Source organism: Scardinius erythrophthalmus, assembly GCF_964197995.2.
Source record: "Scardinius erythrophthalmus genome assembly, chromosome: 23".
Lineage (NCBI taxonomy): Eukaryota > Metazoa > Chordata > Actinopteri > Cypriniformes > Leuciscidae > Scardinius > Scardinius erythrophthalmus.
Genome location: NC_138243.1, coordinates 31564981 through 31583450, shown reverse-complemented (window position 1 = coordinate 31583450; position 18470 = coordinate 31564981). Strand labels below are relative to the sequence as shown.

Below are 18470 nucleotides of genomic sequence, written 5' to 3'. Positions count from 1 at the left end.
ATTGTTTTTGTGTGTGTGTGTGTGGTGTGTGTGTGTATAGTGAGTGAAGTGATGTGTGTGTGTGTGTGTGTGTGTGTGTGTGTGTGTGTGTGTGTGAGTGTGAGTGAAGAGAGGCGGCTCCAACTCAAGCGCCGCACACGTCAGTCACATGACATCAACACAGTGTCCATCACACCCAAGCCTGACAGACAGAGTGGACTCACAACCATTTACACCTAAACAGCTTTAAATCCAGTGTTCAGCATGTGTGTGTGTGTGTGTGTGTGTGTGTGTGTGTGTGTGTGTGTGTGATCATGAATCCATCAGTGCGATCAGACCCTCCATCAGCGGTTTAAATCCCCGCGAGTCCCTCCAGTAGTTCAGTGTGATCCGGCTGAAGATCATCTTATGATGAAGATGAAGATGAAGATGAAGAATATTCTTCTGTAAATGCACCGGCTTCACGGTTCATCAGCGACTGTCCGATACACACAAATCATCGGTGGAAAATCAACTCCAACTGATCTTTGATGGCGATCATTATTCAGTGACTGTATTATAAAAATCCCAAACAGAGAAAGTTTTCTTGTTTATAAAGTGAGTTTGAGTGTAACAGCGGATGAGCGCGAGCCGAAACTCTCCTCAGCTTCTGCATCTTCTGATCTCACACACACGCGACGCGACGCTGGACCACTCCGCTAACGGAACCTCGGCCAATCAGCGTACAGACGCTGTGTGTTCGGACCAATCAGTGGTGACAGGGGGCGGGGCGGAGAATGACGCGAAAAATCTTAAAGGCGCAGTGGCGTCATGTGCGTTTCTTATTACTTCTAATTTTGAGTGTGTGTGTGTGTGTGTGTGTGTGTGTGTGTGTGTGTGTGTGTGTGTGTGTGTGTGTGTGTGTGTGTGTGTGTGTGTGTGTGTGTGTGTGTGTTGTGTGTGTGTGTGTGTGTGTGTGTGTGTGTGTGTGTGTGTGTGTGTGTGTGTGTGTGTGTGTGTGTGTGTGTCAAAATAGGGCAAATTTTTACAATTATCTCAAGACAAGATTAATTCAACTGGTTTCAATTTCGAACAGTTTTGATGTTTTTATAGTTAATGTTTTTCATAAATAATTCTGTATTTCATGAATCGTCATACACACACGTTGGCTGAATGTCCTGCATGCTCAACAACAGTTCTGTCTTTCATAATTGTTTCAGTTTGGCTAAAAAGCCTGTTTCTTTTGTGACAACTTACCCCACAGTGACAACATCTCTTCTGTTTTCTCTTGGCCAACGTCAGTAAAATTGTTCAATATATTTTTTCGCAGTGAAGACATGAAGGTTTATGAGTATAAATTGATATTCATGTTTTTGGGAAGAGGAGAGTCAGACTAAGCTGAATTCACAGAGAAATTATTACATCTAAGCTTTAATTAAACGTCGCGGTAATATATTCCGCACAGGCTGAATCATAATGTGGATTTACAGTGAGCACAGAGTCTCTTATTAATGTTATTTGAAATTCATATCCAGGACTAATTATGAAGAGTGTAATAGTCTTTATATTCAGTGCGTTCCATCCGTCTGAAAGTAACAGGATGTGGATCAAATTAATTCTATTTTCCACGGCCCTTTTCCTTCGTTTGATGTCTGATTGGAAAATAATGACTATCTCCATGAAGAATGGCTTTGACATTACAGTTAATAAAAATCAGCAAAAGAAGAAAAGTGTATTTAAAACTCAAAAGCCATTCAAATCATTCATATGCATATATTTCTGAGTGTTTATAATTTAAAAGAAATTAGCATTTTTAAACAGACACTATTAATGTGATGCCATTGTCTGTCTAACACTAGCAAAGCTTGACAACTATCCTACGACAACACGCTAGCAACATGCTTATTCAAGTTAGCAATGTGCTAATAATTGGTATCAACATACTAATTCATTCTAGCGACATGCTTAAATAAAAACATGCTAGTAATGTACCAATTCAAGCAAGCAACATGTTATCTAATGCTAGCAACATGTCAAATCGTTACAAACTTAATAAAACCTGTTAAAACATGTTAGCAACATACCAATTCATGCTAGCAATGTGCTGATCATGCTAGTAGCATGCTAAAAATGTTAGTAATGTGATAAATAATGGCAACAATGTTCTAAAACATACTATCAACCTGTTAAAACATGCTAATAACGTGTTAATTTATCTTAACAACATGCTAATTCATGCTAGCAATGTGCTAATTCATGCTAATCATAATTCATGCTAGCAACATGCTAATTCTTTCTACCAACATAAAATAAAACATGCTAGCAATGTGCCACTTCAAGCAAGCAACATGTTATCTAATACTAGCAACGTGTTAAATCTAGCTAGAAACATGCTAAACGTGCTATAAACATGTTAAAACATGTTAACAACTTACTACAACTTACAACTTGCTAATCATGCTAGTAGCATGCTAAAAATGCTACCAATGTAATAAATCATGCCAACAATGTGCTAAATCATACTAGAAACATGATAAAAAAATACTAGCAATGCGTTAAAACATGCTTATAATACTAATAATATGTTAATTCATGGTAGCAATGTGTTAACACATGCTAGCAACTTGATAATTCATGCTAGCAATGTGCTAAAACATGCTAGCAACATGCTAATTCATGCTATTGGTGTATTAAAATCTGCAACCAACATGCAAACAAAACTTTCAGTAACTGTAACTTTCAGACATCGCTTTGTCAAGCCAACATAATAGTTTGTCCAAACGAACTTTACTTTCTAGTTAATTTTATTCTTCATACTCAAACTCTGTAAGGTCATGATCAAACAAGCAGTTTTACCACTGAAACCAGTGCCTCTCTCAACACAACACTGACAACAAAATAAAAGGTTACAAATAAACCATGAACATGGAAACACATTTAAAAAACACATTAAAATGAAAACACTATAAGATTATATTATTTTAAAATTAGTGTTTTGTGCAGATTAATGGCAAACAAGTAACCTCACTTTATCTCTGTCAAGTTTTCACCAATGTAACAACATAACATATTCATTAAGAATAAATCAACACCATAAAAAGAAAGACAATACATTATATTATATATATTTCAAACAAACAAATAAATAAGTACATTTAGTGTCCTTTTTTAGTTATGTAGTAGGCCTAAGTCTGACTAGCAGCACATGGATGTATTAAACAATGTACAATCATATATTTTTATCCGTTTATACACTTAAAATGCACATAATCAGATCGAAAGGCACTTAAATAACTGTAAAGTGACGCCCTCTGCTGGATTACACTGGCACATGCGCAGTGACGCCCTCTGCTGGATCACACTGGCACATGCGCAGTGACGCCCTCTGCTGGATCACACTGGCACATGCGCAGTGACGCCCTCTGCTGGATCACACTGGCACATGCGCAGTGACGCCCTCTGCTGGATCACACTGGCACATGCGCAGTGACGCCCTCTGCTGGATCACACTGGCACATGCGCAGTGACGCCCTCTGCTGGATCACACTAGCACATGCGCAGTGACGCCCTCTGCTGGATCACACTGGCACATGCGCAGTGACGCCCTCTGCTGGATCACACTGGCACATGCGCAGTGACGCCCTCTGCTGGGTCACACTGGCACGCCTCGGGCTCGCAATAACTTCACTTCAGTTTGTCAAATAAAAAACACAATGATTCTTATATATCATCAGTATGTTTTCATTACCGTTTCCTTCGGGGTTCGGGAGGATTTGCGATCATCCAGATGAGTTTGTTCAGTTCTGTGGACGCGTTTTGTCAGTGACGTACATTTATTTCGGTTCGTGTCCTGGATTAATATCAGACGATTCTGTCAATCATCGGTTGAAAATAGACTGGTAAATATTTTTTTCGTGTTGTTTATTGTTTAATACACATATAAAATTGGATGACATGCGTGTATTCAAGCCTGTTTGTTTTATTAAAAATGTTCAAGTTCAGTGACTAATGGAAAGTTTATTCGGGTGTGTGTATGTACAGTATGTGTGTGTGTGTGTGTGTGTGTGTGTGTGTGTGTGTGTGTGTGTGATAGAGAGAGAGAGTGAGAGAGAGTGAGTGTGTGTGTGTGTGTATGTATTTGTGAATGAGAGAGAGAGAGAGAGTGCGTGTGTATGTGTATGTGTGAATGAGAGAGAGAGAGAGAGAGTGTGTGTGTGTGTGTGAGAGAGAGAGAGAGAGAGAGAGAGTGTGTGTGTGTGTGTGTGTGTGTGTGTGTGTGTGTGTGTGTGTGTGTGTGTGTGTCAAAAATGGGGAAAATTGTCACATTTATGTCAAGACAAGATGATTTCAACTGATTTCAGTTTTTAAATCTCGCACAGGTCTGATGTTTGATCTGTTTGTTGTATTAAACATGTTCAAGTTCAGTGACTGATGGAAAGTTTATTCGGTTATTAATAGAAGCTCATAATGTGAAGTTAAACAGTGACACATGAGAGACTCATGACGTTTACATCAGTCACACTATTAAAGGAGAACTCCGGTCAATTTTACCATTGAGCTCATTTTTTTGTACATTTGGAGTGCTGTCAATACAGAGAACAACGACAAAAATCGGTGTTGCCTACAAGTTGAAGTCCAAAGTAGTCGATTGCCGAGTTCACGTGCATAGGTTTAGTTACCTATGATCACGCGCGTGAACTCGGCAATCGATTACTATAGACTTCAACCGAAAAACAGGATGTAAACACAGGTATGAGCGCTGGCTTAAATAACATCATTTTTATTCATATCTTTCACATCTACCGCAGTCAGATTCACTCGTGTTCACTCAGAAGGAATCACTCACATTTTCTGTGCACTTGTAATGACACATCAAGGATGTTAAGAGCCTAAAAGCAGGTTTAGTACTTGCCCCATTGAAGTCAACAGGGTGCAAATTTTAAAAATAGAATAACTCGGTGTAGGCAACACTGATTTTTGTCGTTGTTCTCTGTATTGACAGCACTCCAAATGTACAAAAAAATGAGCTCAATGTTAAAATTGACCAGAGTTCTCCTTTAAAACTCCATCTTATTCAGCCTGTTCAACCTCTGTTTCAGGTCAAAGGTCGTGAACTATGGAGGCAGTCCTGGAGAGGCTTCAGACACTGACCTCAGATCAGCTGAGAGAGCAGATCATCAGCGCCGGACTCAAGTGTGGCCCGATAACAGCCACCACCCGCAGCATCTTCGAGAAGAAGCTGGCTCGAGCTCTCCTGGAGGGCAGTGATGTGGCCGTGGTGCATTCTGGGAGTTCAGATCCTGTCGAAGAGCCAATCAGCGAGACCGAAAACCGAGAGGAAACGAATCATGACGCTCAAACGTCCACGGAAAGTCCATCTGTTTATTACGGCGTGTGTCCTCAGCTGGATGATGGTCTGTGTTTAATCATCATTCTTGTTTAATTAGTCTTGTTTTCAGGCTCTACTATTGGTCGGCTAGAGCAGTGTGTTGTGATTGGTCGAGCGCTTCGAGTGTGTTTGGGAAATGTCCGGCTCTTACCATAACCGCCAGTTTAACACACTACTAACTAACTCAACCAGGCCCGCCCCTTTATTCTGCGTATTAATTATTATAATGAGGAATATTGTGACGTGTTCGTTCCCGGGAGAAACTCAAGACTACAGTGGAGGCGTTTCAGGAGTTCAGAAACACTGACACTGATATACAGAATGTTTAATCATAACTAGTGTTTATTAGACTGGGTAAACCCATCCTGATCTGCCGCCGATTTGATTTGAAATTTGCGGGAACCAATCACAAACTGGCTTATCCACCTGGCGTGCTATTGGCGGGTTTAATCCAATCCAATTCCAGACGCGTTACGGCTATATATAAATACAAACGAATGCATGTATATACTATATATTTATTTATACAATATAATTATAAATGTTTACGCCTGTGTGTAATTACACACAGTACACACACATACTGTATATTATGTAAACACAAACTTTTATTTTGGATGTGATTAATCATGTCACAGCCCTAAAGTGTAAAGTGTGACTGTTTTTGATATATTTCACTGTTACTGAGAAATGTGAAATTGTGCTGATCATAACCAGTGTTGATGCTGTGATCAATAACAGGCTCGCCGCATGTGTACGCTGATAAGACGAAGGCGCTGAAGGCCGTGATGAAGCTGAAAGGCGCTCGATTCAAAGCCTTCGCTAGTAAAGAAGACGCCGAGAACTTCGCTAAAGGTTTCTGTGAAGGAGGCGCGTCGCCACACAAACCCTCTCCGGAGAAACCCAGCGCTGTGTCCGTCACTGGTGAGCCCCACCGTTTACATTACAGCTGCACGATTAATCATCAAAAGATTGCAATCCTGATTCAAACTTATTATATAAAATATAGACATATATATATATATATATATATATATATATATATATATATATATATATGTCTATACTTAGACAGTTACGTATTTGTAAAATAGCATATATGTACAAAATAGAGTAAACCACCTTTTGAAAGAAGCTTGATTCTTAAAATAACAATTGTATCATTTACATCATTACACCAGTAGGTGGCGACAAGTGACTGTTAAAACATGTATTTGTCATTGAATCATTAATTTAAAAAAGATTTGTTCAAAAACGCTGATTCATCCAGTAATGAAGCAAGTGAAGTCTTAATGAGTGAGTCCTTGAATCAGTCACTCAAGAGATTAGTTCAAATACGCGGATTCATCTATTAATGAGGCAAGTGAAGTCGTTTTGAGTGAGTCATAGATTCATTTATTCAAGAGATTTGCTCAAAAACGCTGATTCATCCATTAATGAAGCAAGTGAAGTCGTTATGAGTGAGTCATAGATTCATTTATTCAAGAGATTTGCTCAAAAACGCTGATTCATCCAGTAATGAAGCAAGTGAAGTCTTAATGAGTGAGTCATTGAATCAGTCACTCAAGAGATTTGTTCAGAAACGCTGATTCATCCAGTAATGAAGCAAGTGAAGTCTTAATGAGTGAGTCATTGAATCAGTCACTCAAGAGATTAGTTCAAAAACGCTGATTCATCCATTAATGAAGCAAGTGAAGTCTTAATGAGTGAGTCATTGAATCATTCATTCGAGAGATTTGTTCAGAAACGCTGATTCATCCAGTAATGAAGCAAGTGAAGTCGTTATGAGTGAGTCATTGAATCAGTCACTCAAGAGATTAGTTCAAAAACGCGGATTCATCCATTAATGAAGCAAGTGAAGTCGTTATGAGTAAGTCATTGATTCATTTATTCAAGAGATTTTCTCAAAAACGCTGATTCATCCAGTAATGAAGCAAGTGAAGTCGTTATGAGTGAGTCATTGATTCATTTATTCAAGAGATTTGCTCAAAAACGCTGATTCATCCAGTAATGAAGCAAGTGAAGTCTTAATGAGTGAGTCATTGAATCAGTCACTCAAGAGATTAGTTCAAAAACGCTGATTCATCCATTAATGAAGCAAGTGAAGTCGTTATGAGTGAGTCATTGATTCATTTATTCAAGAGATTTTCTCAAAAACGCTGATTCATCCAGTAATGAAGTAAGTGAAGTCGTTATGAGTGAGTCATTGAATCAGTCACTCAAGAGATTAGTTCAAAAACGCTGATTCATCCATTAATGAAGCAAGTGAAGTCGTTATGAGTGAGTCATTGATTCATTTATTCAAGAGATTTGCTCAAAAACGCTGATTCATCCAGTAATGGAGCAAGTGAAGTCTTTATGAGCGAGTCATTGAATTATTTATTCGAGATTTGCTCAAAAACGCTGATTCATCCAGTAATGAAGCAAGTGAAGTCTTAATGAGTGAGTCATTGAATCAGTCACTCAAGAGATTTGTTCAGAAACGCTGATTCATCCAGTAATGAAGCAAGTGAAGTCTTAATGAGTGAGTCATTGAATCAGTCACTCAAGAGATTAGTTCAAAAACGCTGATTCATCCATTAATGAAGCAAGTGAAGTCTTAATGAGTGAGTCATTGAATCATTCATTCGAGAGATTTGTTCAGAAACGCTGATTCATCCAGTAATGAAGCAAGTGAAGTCGTTATGAGTGAGTCATTGAATCAGTCACTCAAGAGATTAGTTCAAAAACGCGGATTCATCCATTAATGAAGCAAGTGAAGTCGTTATGAGTAAGTCATTGATTCATTTATTCAAGAGATTTTCTCAAAAACGCTGATTCATCCAGTAATGAAGCAAGTGAAGTCGTTATGAGTGAGTCATTGATTCATTTATTCAAGAGATTTGCTCAAAAACGCTGATTCATCCAGTAATGAAGCAAGTGAAGTCTTAATGAGTGAGTCATTGAATCAGTCACTCAAGAGATTAGTTCAAAAACGCTGATTCATCCATTAATGAAGCAAGTGAAGTCGTTATGAGTGAGTCATTGATTCATTTATTCAAGAGATTTTCTCAAAAACGCTGATTCATCCAGTAATGAAGCAAGTGAAGTCGTTATGAGTGAGTCATTGAATCAGTCACTCAAGAGATTAGTTCAAAAACGCTGATTCATCCATTAATGAAGCAAGTGAAGTCGTTATGAGTGAGTCATTGATTCATTTATTCAAGAGATTTGCTCAAAAACGCTGATTCATCCAGTAATGGAGCAAGTGAAGTCTTTATGAGCGAGTCATTGAATCATTTATTCGAGATTTGCTCAAAAACGCTGATTCATCCAGTAATGAAGCAAGTGAAGTCTTAATGAGTGAGTCATTGAATCAGTCACTCAAGAGATTTGTTCAGAAACGCTGATTCATCCAGTAATGAAGCAAGTGAAGTCTTAATGAGTGAGTCATTGAATCAGTCACTCAAGAGATTAGTTCAAAAACGCTGATTCATCCATTAATGAAGCAAGTGAAGTCTTAATGAGTGAGTCATTGAATCATTCATTCGAGAGATTTGTTCAGAAACGCTGATTCATCCAGTAATGAATCAAGTGAAGTCTTAATAAGAGTCATTGAATCATTCACTAAAGAGATTTGTTCAAAAACGCTGATTCATCCAGTAATGAAACAAGTGAACACTGAATCATTAACTCAACCCGATTTTTTAAAAATAATTTTTTCTAATTAATTAAACTTTTTTAATAGACAGCAGCAATTTACATTTTGTCAGAACCTTTAGTAAATTATATTTTGTTAAGCAGCTATTCAGTATCGTGGGAGAATCGTGATCTCTATTTGAAACCAAAAAAATCGTTATTCTCAATTTACCCAGAATCGTGCAGCTCTAGCTCATATCTAAAGTGGTAAAGATGATGTGGGTTTTGATCATCATGTGTGTTTGTGCAGAGTGGTTGATGAATGCAGATCCTACGAACATGGAGAAGGCCAATGAGTTCAGGAGTCCACGAACACAAGATCTGACGGCGAAGCTTCGCAAAGCCGTGGAGAGAGGAGATGAGGAGACCTTCAGAGAGCTCGTCTGGGGAAACCCAAGATATCTCATCGGATCCGGTGACAATCCCACTATTGTGCAGGTGGGATTTGATCTAGAAAGCTTTGGGGTTGTTAAGATTTGTTTTTGAAAGTCTCACAAATGCTGCATTTTTTTAATCAAAAATATAGTAAAAACTGTCAAATACAGTGTTTTCTGTGTGAATATACTGTATTCTGGTTGAGTTAGTTAGTAGTGTGTTAAACTGGTGGTTATGGTGAGAGGCGGAACATTTCCCAAACACACTCGAAGCGCTCGACCAATCACAACACACTGCTCCAGCCGACCAATCAGAGCACAGTGTGCTTTTCAGAAGGAGGAGCTTCATAGAGACAGGAACTAAACAGAGCGTTACTGACAGACTGGGAAGAGAGGAGCCACAACAATGGAGAATATGAGGAGAATAATCAACATTCAAGCAGGAAAACCTGCTCTAGTAGAGCCTGAAAACAGGATTTTGCAAGGGCAGAATAGGTCCTAGTGCTGTCACGATACTGGAATATCCAATTTCGATACGATTCCTTGAAATATATTGATATTTGATACCATTTTCTGTAGATACCTTCTACAGGAATGAAAGTAATCAACTTTAAAATAACAGAAAATTAAATACAGAATAATGCTTACAATTAAAGTTACAAAAGTTATTCAGTCAAGAGCAGCGAGTGATTTTCTCTTTCTTCTGTTCCTTGATTAACATGACAGACGGCAGCAGGTTTATTAGGCTACTGTCCCTTTAAGAGCGAATGCACGGATCCAATATACTGACACACAACATGCGTTTTCTCTCAACTGTTTAACTTCCAAAAGTTAACTTTAACAGTTGAGAACAGTTAAACAGTTGAGGGAAAATTATATATATTGCTTTATACTTTATATTTTTCCGTTTTAAATATATTGGATCTGTGAATTCGCTCTTAAAGTGACAGCAGCCTAATAAACCTTCCGCCGTTTTCAGATACTTTATTTATCTGAATACTCAATAAGACGGGCATTTTTTGACATAATTTTGTATGCTGGATGTACATTATACTTTATAATTATACATTATACTTGTACAGCTTTCATTCTTCAGGTCAATCATATATTCATTGGGGGAAAAACAGTTTGAATAAGGAAAGTGATTTCTTTGTTATGGATATTTGAAAGGATATTTCCTTTCTCAAAGTCACCAGTCATTGCATGTGCTGCACTTTATTTGTACTACCATTTTGTTTTATTAGCTTATTTTCCTTTATCTATTTATATTTTTTAGAATTTGAAAGATAATAAAGATATTGTTTGATAAGTGAGATCTCTGATTGTAGTCCTTGAAAACCGAAAAAGTAGTGCTGGAAAAGTCCTGGAAGTTCCTGTATGAATGGATACATATCGAAATATCAACACTAACAGGTCCTCTTTAATTCCATGCATCGAGTCCAGTGTGTTTGCTGTGGTTTGTCCAGGAGGGATGCAGATATAATGTCTTGCACGTCGCAGCGAAAGAGAACCAGGCTGGAATTGCTCGTCTGGTCTTGGAGACGCTGGAGGACCCGGAGTTCATGAGACTCATGTATCCTCACGACCAGGAGCTCATGCTGTGGCAGCGCATCCGGTACATCGTCGACCTCTACCTCAACACGCCTGACAAAGCCGTGAGTACCACACACACACATGCACGCACACACACATGCACGCACACACACATGCACACATGCACACACATACACACACATGCACACATACACACACATGCACATGCACACACATGCGCACACACACACATGCACACACGCACACATACACACATGCACATATGCACACACACACACACACACACACACACACACATACACATATGCACACAGACACACACACATACATACACACATGCACACACACACATGCATACACACATGCACACAGTTTTAGTTTAGTTCCTATATTGTCCACAAGTGGAAATGTGTCTTTGGCTTCACTACACACCACACACAAGAACAGCAGCACAACATAACAATATACATAAAAAATATAAAACAATAACAATCCCGTATGTACATATACAATCTCTGCATACATATCCACCCGTACTCATATTCATATCTTCTCAACATTTCACTTTTGATAAATAGATTACGCGTTGCGTTCAGTGTTTCCCGCGTGAGGTACTGTGTGCTGTACGTTGCCATGATGTTCACGCGCACTAAACTACTGCGATGGAACCTCAACGTTTGTTGTTGGACACAATAAGTGTGTCTCCACATTAAGTCCTTGAAAGGTCCTTGAATTTGAAGTTTTCCGAGGTGTGGGAACCCTATAACTAATAACTAATAATATATAATAACTGTCTGAGATGTGATGTTCCTCAGAGCAACGAGACGCCGCTCCACTTCGCCTGCAAGTTCGGCTGTCCAGAAGTGGTGGACGTTCTGTGTTCACATCCGTGCGTGGACAAACACTGCAGGAACAAGTACGACCAGCAGCCGTCCAGCGTAAGGAACTACAAACATGACTTAAAATTTAATTACATTTTTATTTTACTATTATTATTATTATGATTCGAAATAATAATATTAATTATTATTATTATTACTATATATACAATAACATCATTATTATTATTACTGACAATCATTACTATATTTATTACTATCTTAAAAAATAAATTATTATTGCAACAGTTTCTGTTTGCACATACATTTTAATAATAGTAATTAATAATTACAAAATATTATTATTACAAACAAGCATAATAATAAATTAGTAGTAGTAGTAGTAGTAATGTTATATATGTTTACTTAAATTAATATTATTAAAATTATTGTAATTACAATTATCACAAATTATAATACCACTACTTTTAATAAAGACATTTTTTTAAAATAAACATCAGTTATTATTTTGCTATTATTATTATCACAAACCAGAATTTTTATCTTTATAAATTATTGTTATTAAAATGATTATTATTACAGTTTATTTGTGGGCGGAGCTCAGGTGTAGTGATGGGAAGTCCGGTTCTCTCGGACAGTTCGTTTCGATGAACCGGTTTCTGTCATCCCGGGGGATAAAAATACATTCAAATAAAGTAATTTATTATCATAACTTCAGTTAATTAATAGTAATCATCGTCATAATAATCTTGGATAAGTTTCATACATTTACGTTTTGCAAATTAACGAAAATTAAATTGCCTTTAAAGTTGTTCATTTATGGTCACGATTGTGCTGCACTCACTCACATTTACTAAATATCTTCATAGAACATGATCTTTACTGAATATCCTAATAATTTTTGGCATAAAAGAAAAATCAATAATTTTGACTCATAGGTTTTGTGGTCCAGGGACACACATTGTCTTTGAACTTCCGCTTTTGTGTACTTCGGTAAACACAAACTTTTATTTTGGATGCGATTAACTGTGATTACTCGTTGCCCAGCACTAGTCCCTTTATAAATAAACGTATAAATAAACAAATAAAACGTGTAATATGTGAAATAATCACTGGTGTTCATTCTGCAGATGATCTGTGAGCGGAGGAACAGAAGTAAGGAAGTGAAGCAGAAGATCCGGGAATATCTGGAAGGTCGGTGTCCGCTGTTCTTCTCTAGTTGTGTCAGTGTGTGATCAGGTGTGTTTCACCACTGGGTTTGGTGTGTGTGATCAGGTGTGTTTCACCGCTGGGTTTGGTGTGTGTGATCAGGTGTGTTTCACCGCTGGGTTTGGTGTGTGTGTGTTTCACAGACAGGTTCTATGTGCCTCTGCTGCGGGCCGCTGATAACACACTGCCTCCGGAGATCAGCGTTCCCTGGTGTCCCGGCTCACCGGAGTCATGTGACCGCTTCTACAGGCCCGACCGGATGATGGACAGCCCCACAAACCCAACAAAGATCATCAAGGCTTTCGTTGGGCCTCTGAATTCATCAAAGGTAGTTCATACAGTGCCTGTCAGAAGTTTGGAAACATTTTTACATTTTATGTTTTTAATGGTGCTTTACCTCTTTGAATCTCATTTGGAATTGTATAAATGTGTGCCAACAGAAATTATAATAATAACTTTAATGATTATTACAATAATTGTAAAAAAAAAAAAATATATATATATATATATATATATATATTAATACAAACAAGCATATTTGTAAATTATTATTATTAAAATGTATACTTTAATTATTATTATTAAAATTATTGTAATTACAATTTCTGTGGGCAAACAAATTATAAAACCACTACTTTTACTAATGACACTTTTGAAATAATAACATTACTTTTTATTTTGCTATTATTATTATTATCACAAACAAGCATTATAATGATATTTAAAAATACAATTATTGTTATAAAAATTATTATTACAGTTTCTGTTTTCACATACATTTTAATAATTAACTATTTTAAATTAATAAAATTTTATTTATATTTGAATTTAGAAAACATTTATTTATTATTTATCTGTTTTATCATTTGTTATTTATTTAATAATTGTAGTAGTAGTAATAACATTATTATTATTATTATTATTATTATTACAAAGAAGCATTATTAATTATTATTATATTTTTTAAAAATTATTATTTAAAAAAAATATATAAATACAATTTCTCTTGGCACACAAATTATAAAAAAATAATTGTAGTAATAGTAATAATTTATTAATAATTAAATAATTAATTAAATATTTTTTATATAATGCCTTTCAGAAAAACAAAGTTGCTTTGAATGAATAAGAGAGACAAGAAACAACAGAACGTAAACAAACACATAATCCAGTCAAGCAAAACAGCAAAACAAAAACATATTAGCAAATCCAATTAAAAGTGAGATGTTTTGCTGCAGGCGGAGGAGTTTCACCGACTGTGGAAAACGCCTCCTCGGGATCGAGCCGGATACTTCCATCATATCCTGAAGTCGGATTCGCAGCGGGGAGCGGAGCGAGTGGGCAGGTAAACCTAATTTCTTAATTTATCTTTGTAAAGAAACGTCATTGTTTAACTGGCTACTCTCTGCTGTCTCAGGCGACATCACTTCCTGTCGGCCACCGTAACTTCTGTTGGGTGCAGTTCACAACCTCACCACTAGATGCGCTAAAACTTACACACTGCACCTTTAAGATAAAACTGCACATTGTAATATCTGTACGTTAAGTCTATTTATTACCAAGACATTTGTCAGTAATACAGTGAAAATGGGGGAAATGTGAGTAACAGCGTTGCAGGTTTGATTTAAGGAGTATTTTCTTACATTTTCATCCTGTGCTCCTAAAACTGTTCAGTTCAGACAGTCATTCTTCAGCATTCCTCATGTGATGTGTCCGTCCACAGAGAGCTGGCTCATGAGATGGGATACCCGTGGGCCGAGGACTGGGATTTCCTCCAGTGCTTCACTGACCTGTCCAGCAGGGAAGGGTTGCAGATGCTGGACGAGCACCTGAGGGTCACAGAGGACCGCCTGATCCGTGCAGACGCTCCCCGGACATCACGCTTGAGTCTTAATCCGGCAGAAGATCCTGAAGGATCCCGACGGTTCCCGGTCTGTGACCTCATGCAGGAGTTCGAGAAGGTGTTGCTCTCCGCGAATCACATGATCAGACGTGATGAAGCAGATGACGGATCCAGTGTCAGCTCTGAGGAATACTTCACCGCTGATGAAGATGATGATGACAGAGCGTCTTCATCCGCATCGGACGACTCGGGATCCTCGTTTAAATCCACTCGCAGCTCAGCGGATCGGGACACCGGCTCTGTGGAGCGACACCGGTCCGACGTCTATATCCTAGGGTGAGGAATAACACACATTATTAAAACATACAGGCAAACCAGACACCAGATATCTTTTGTTTTTGTTTTTTTCACTAGTGTGTGCTGGACACTATAGTTCATTAATGTAAGTGAGGAGAGCAAAATAAAGTAAACTGTGAAATTATACCCTAATATTCTTCATACAGAGACTACCTGTGACATTTATACAAATTCGGCACCAGAAATGATTGGGACACTTTGAGCTGATCATGTTTTGCTGAAGTGTGTTTTCTTTAATTGCTAATGCTCTTTTTACACGCAGACTGAACACAATGAAGCATTGCTTGGTGATTGGTTGAGCTAAACTGGTATTATCTAATTGTGTAGTTAAATTTAACAGCTGACAGATATTCAACATAATTCATGTGTGAGACAGTCTAACAGAAGGACGGACAAAACCAGTCAAATATCAGCTGAGTTCTGCTCATGTTTTATTACCATTCTCTAAACTATAGCGAATAAACTGATAATGTGAGAAATGTTGAAGTAGTCTGAATACATGTTGGTTTGACTGTAGCTCTTTATTAATTCTTTTGGCTTTATTTTGTCTAGTGATTCTCCTACTAAACTGGACAGTGAGGTTCTGCTGGCGCTGAGAGACGTGGAGGTCGACCCGCTCGCGCTCCCCAACGTCTCCCGATGGAGGAACCGGGTTCTGTCCTATTCTTCATCGGAAACACGGAGGTAGAGATTATCCCGGCCCACGGGCAACAGTGTGAAAAATGTCAAAATAAATAACTTATTAGAAAGTAAGATTAAACTTAAGAAATACATTTTATTAAATATAAATAAAAATGGATTTAAATGAAAAATAAATATTTAAATAAATAAGCAAAAATATTGGATTTAAAAATAAAAAAACATGATTTAAGTAAATAAAATTTATTAGAATAATAGAATAATTGTATTTAAATAATGAATAATACTAAAACAATCATGAATAATAATAAATAATACATCCGATCCAGCTGAACAGTACGATGCTGTGAAATAATGTAATTGAAACTACATAGAAATGCATTAAAATAAAAAAATAATACATAGGATTAAAATAAATTAAACATGATTTAAGTAAATAAATTTGATTAGAATAAATGAATTAAAATAAATAAAACTGTATTTACATAAATTATTTCTAACAGTACAGTATGATGGCAAGTAGAAAATAATGCAATTAATTACCCTTATAGAAACTAAATAAATAAAATGAAAAAATAAATTAATTTCAATAAATAATAAAGATAATAAAATAATTGGTTCAGATAAATTACCAAATTTTATTAAAATAAATTGATAAGAAAAAATATAATTTGATGTGACTAAACAAATGTCTAAATAAACATAAGCATTTGATTTAAAATGAATAAATGAAACCTGATGTAAATAAATTATACATTAACTGTACAGTACAACAGAGAGGAGAAAAGAGTACAGTGACATTGTGATAGAAACTTATTAAATAAAAACATGATATAAATAAATAAACTTGAATAAAATTAAAAATGTATTAAATAACTGAAAAACGTATTTCAGCAAATAAATAATAAAATAAATAAAACATTATTTAAATCTGTAAATGAATAAAAAAATTATAGACAAATAGAAAAAATAATCGAATTAATCGAATTGGTCTGAAATAAGCAAAAGCATATACATAAATAAATAAAACAATCAAAAATAATAATATATTTAAATGAATAAGTAGATTAAAAATAAATTAATACATTTTAAATTAATAAGCAATCTAAAAAATCGTACAGTACCGTCCTATAGTGAGTAGAAAAGAATGCAATGATGTAATGTAATAGAAAATATATATTTTCCAAACAGTATTTTACACATATTTATAATATAAAATGTTCACAGTATTAACTGGGCCTTTATACCTAAAACATGTCTTTGCCTTTTAAATATGAGGATCAAAAGATTTTTCAACAATAACTTTTCTCAAATATTCTTACTTTTATCTATCGTATTTTACGGACGTTAAGTCGCACCTGACTATAAGTGGCACCGGGTCAAAATTGCATTGAAACGTTTACAAAATCATAACCAGGTATTTTAGTTTAGTTCTGTAAATGATCTGCACAAATAAACTGGGCTTTCGTTCATCTCATCCGGCATGAATCTGAACGTTTGCACGTTTCGCATGCTTGATGTTTAATTGCATTACAGTTGCAGCATGTTTCATATGATGAAAAGACGACTTGTATTCTGTAAAATGCATTGAAATGAAATCTTGTGTGTGATTTCCAGCTGGCCGTCAGCTTCCCCGAGCAGAGGCGCTGAGAGTCGCAGTCCATCGGCCTTCACACTGAACCGGTCACCCGTCTCGCCGAAGCTCAGGAGCGCCGGTCACTTTCACCCAGGACAGTTCATGTTCAGTCCACCCAGCAGATCCTGCACTCGCCTTTAACCAGAGGTGCACTGACATCTTCTGGCACTCTACAAGCTCTTATATTCACATTTATAACAGCTGAGTTTTACTACTCCCTAAACACTAATGCAAGTTAAAGAATATGTTTGCACATCAGTTGTGTTGCCTTTATCATGCTGGAGTTATTAATGTTTGCATCTGAAGTATGATGCATATTTAATTTGTAATTTATAATTATAATGTAATGAAATGTGTTTCTTTGTTACATAAAGACTTGTTAAGAAAACAGTTGGGCTGGTATGTTTTCTGAGTCCAGAATGACGAGATCGTGTGCCTGTGAGTGTTGCAGGATTAAAGGTGTTAATTCCTCTGCACCAGCAGGGGGCGCCACACCGTACAGCTTCTGTAAACAGCTTCTATTATCACACAAAAACCATGAAAATCAATTACCAAATCAGAGATCATTTAACATGACTTCTCAAATTAATTTGTGTTTTATAAAAGTTTAAAAATGTAAAAATAAATAAAATAAAAAAATTATTAAAAATAAGTGAATAAAAATGCATTTAAATTAATATATTTTATTAAAATAAATGTCTTAAAATAAATAAAATGTTACGTAAATGCACAATTAAATAAACAAAAACATATGATTTAAATAAATACAATTGTATGTAACAATTAAATAAATAAACACACCCACTGACCCTCATCCCCTGCCCTCTGTAAGCCACACCCACTGCCATTATGCCCCGCCCCCTCTTAAAACCCCAGTTCTTCCCTCTGTAATCCACACCCACTGACCACCAAGCCCTGCCCTCTGTAAGCCACACCCACTGACCATCAAGCCCCGCCCTCTGTAAGCCACACCCACTGACCATCAAGCCCAGCC

The 18470-nt window shown here is 36.6% G+C and overlaps 2 protein-coding genes across 2 annotated transcripts in view; one reads left to right on the top strand and one right to left on the bottom strand.

Annotated features, from left to right (window-relative positions):
• LOC308684095 (B-cell receptor CD22-like) overlaps positions 1-651 on the bottom strand; it is a 33502-nt gene extending 32851 nt beyond the window's left edge. The window contains exon 1 of the mRNA XM_081355135.1: positions 216-651. The gene's annotated coding sequence lies outside the window, so the exon portion shown is untranslated. The remainder of the gene's footprint in view (positions 1-215) is intronic.
• Positions 652-3570: 2919 nt separating this feature from the next.
• LOC308683914 (ankyrin repeat and LEM domain-containing protein 2) lies at positions 3571-18093 on the top strand. Its single transcript, XM_081354786.1, has 12 exons — positions 3571-3857; positions 5058-5372; positions 6089-6271; positions 9276-9463; positions 10866-11054; positions 11769-11891; positions 12923-12986; positions 13145-13329; positions 14240-14346; positions 14725-15180; positions 15754-15885; positions 17458-18093. The coding sequence occupies exons 2-12, from the start codon at positions 5075-5077 to the stop codon at positions 17615-17617; spliced, it is 2085 nt and encodes a 694-aa protein (XP_081210912.1). The 5' UTR covers positions 3571-3857; positions 5058-5074; the 3' UTR covers positions 17618-18093.
• Positions 18094-18470: the final 377 nt, after the last annotated feature.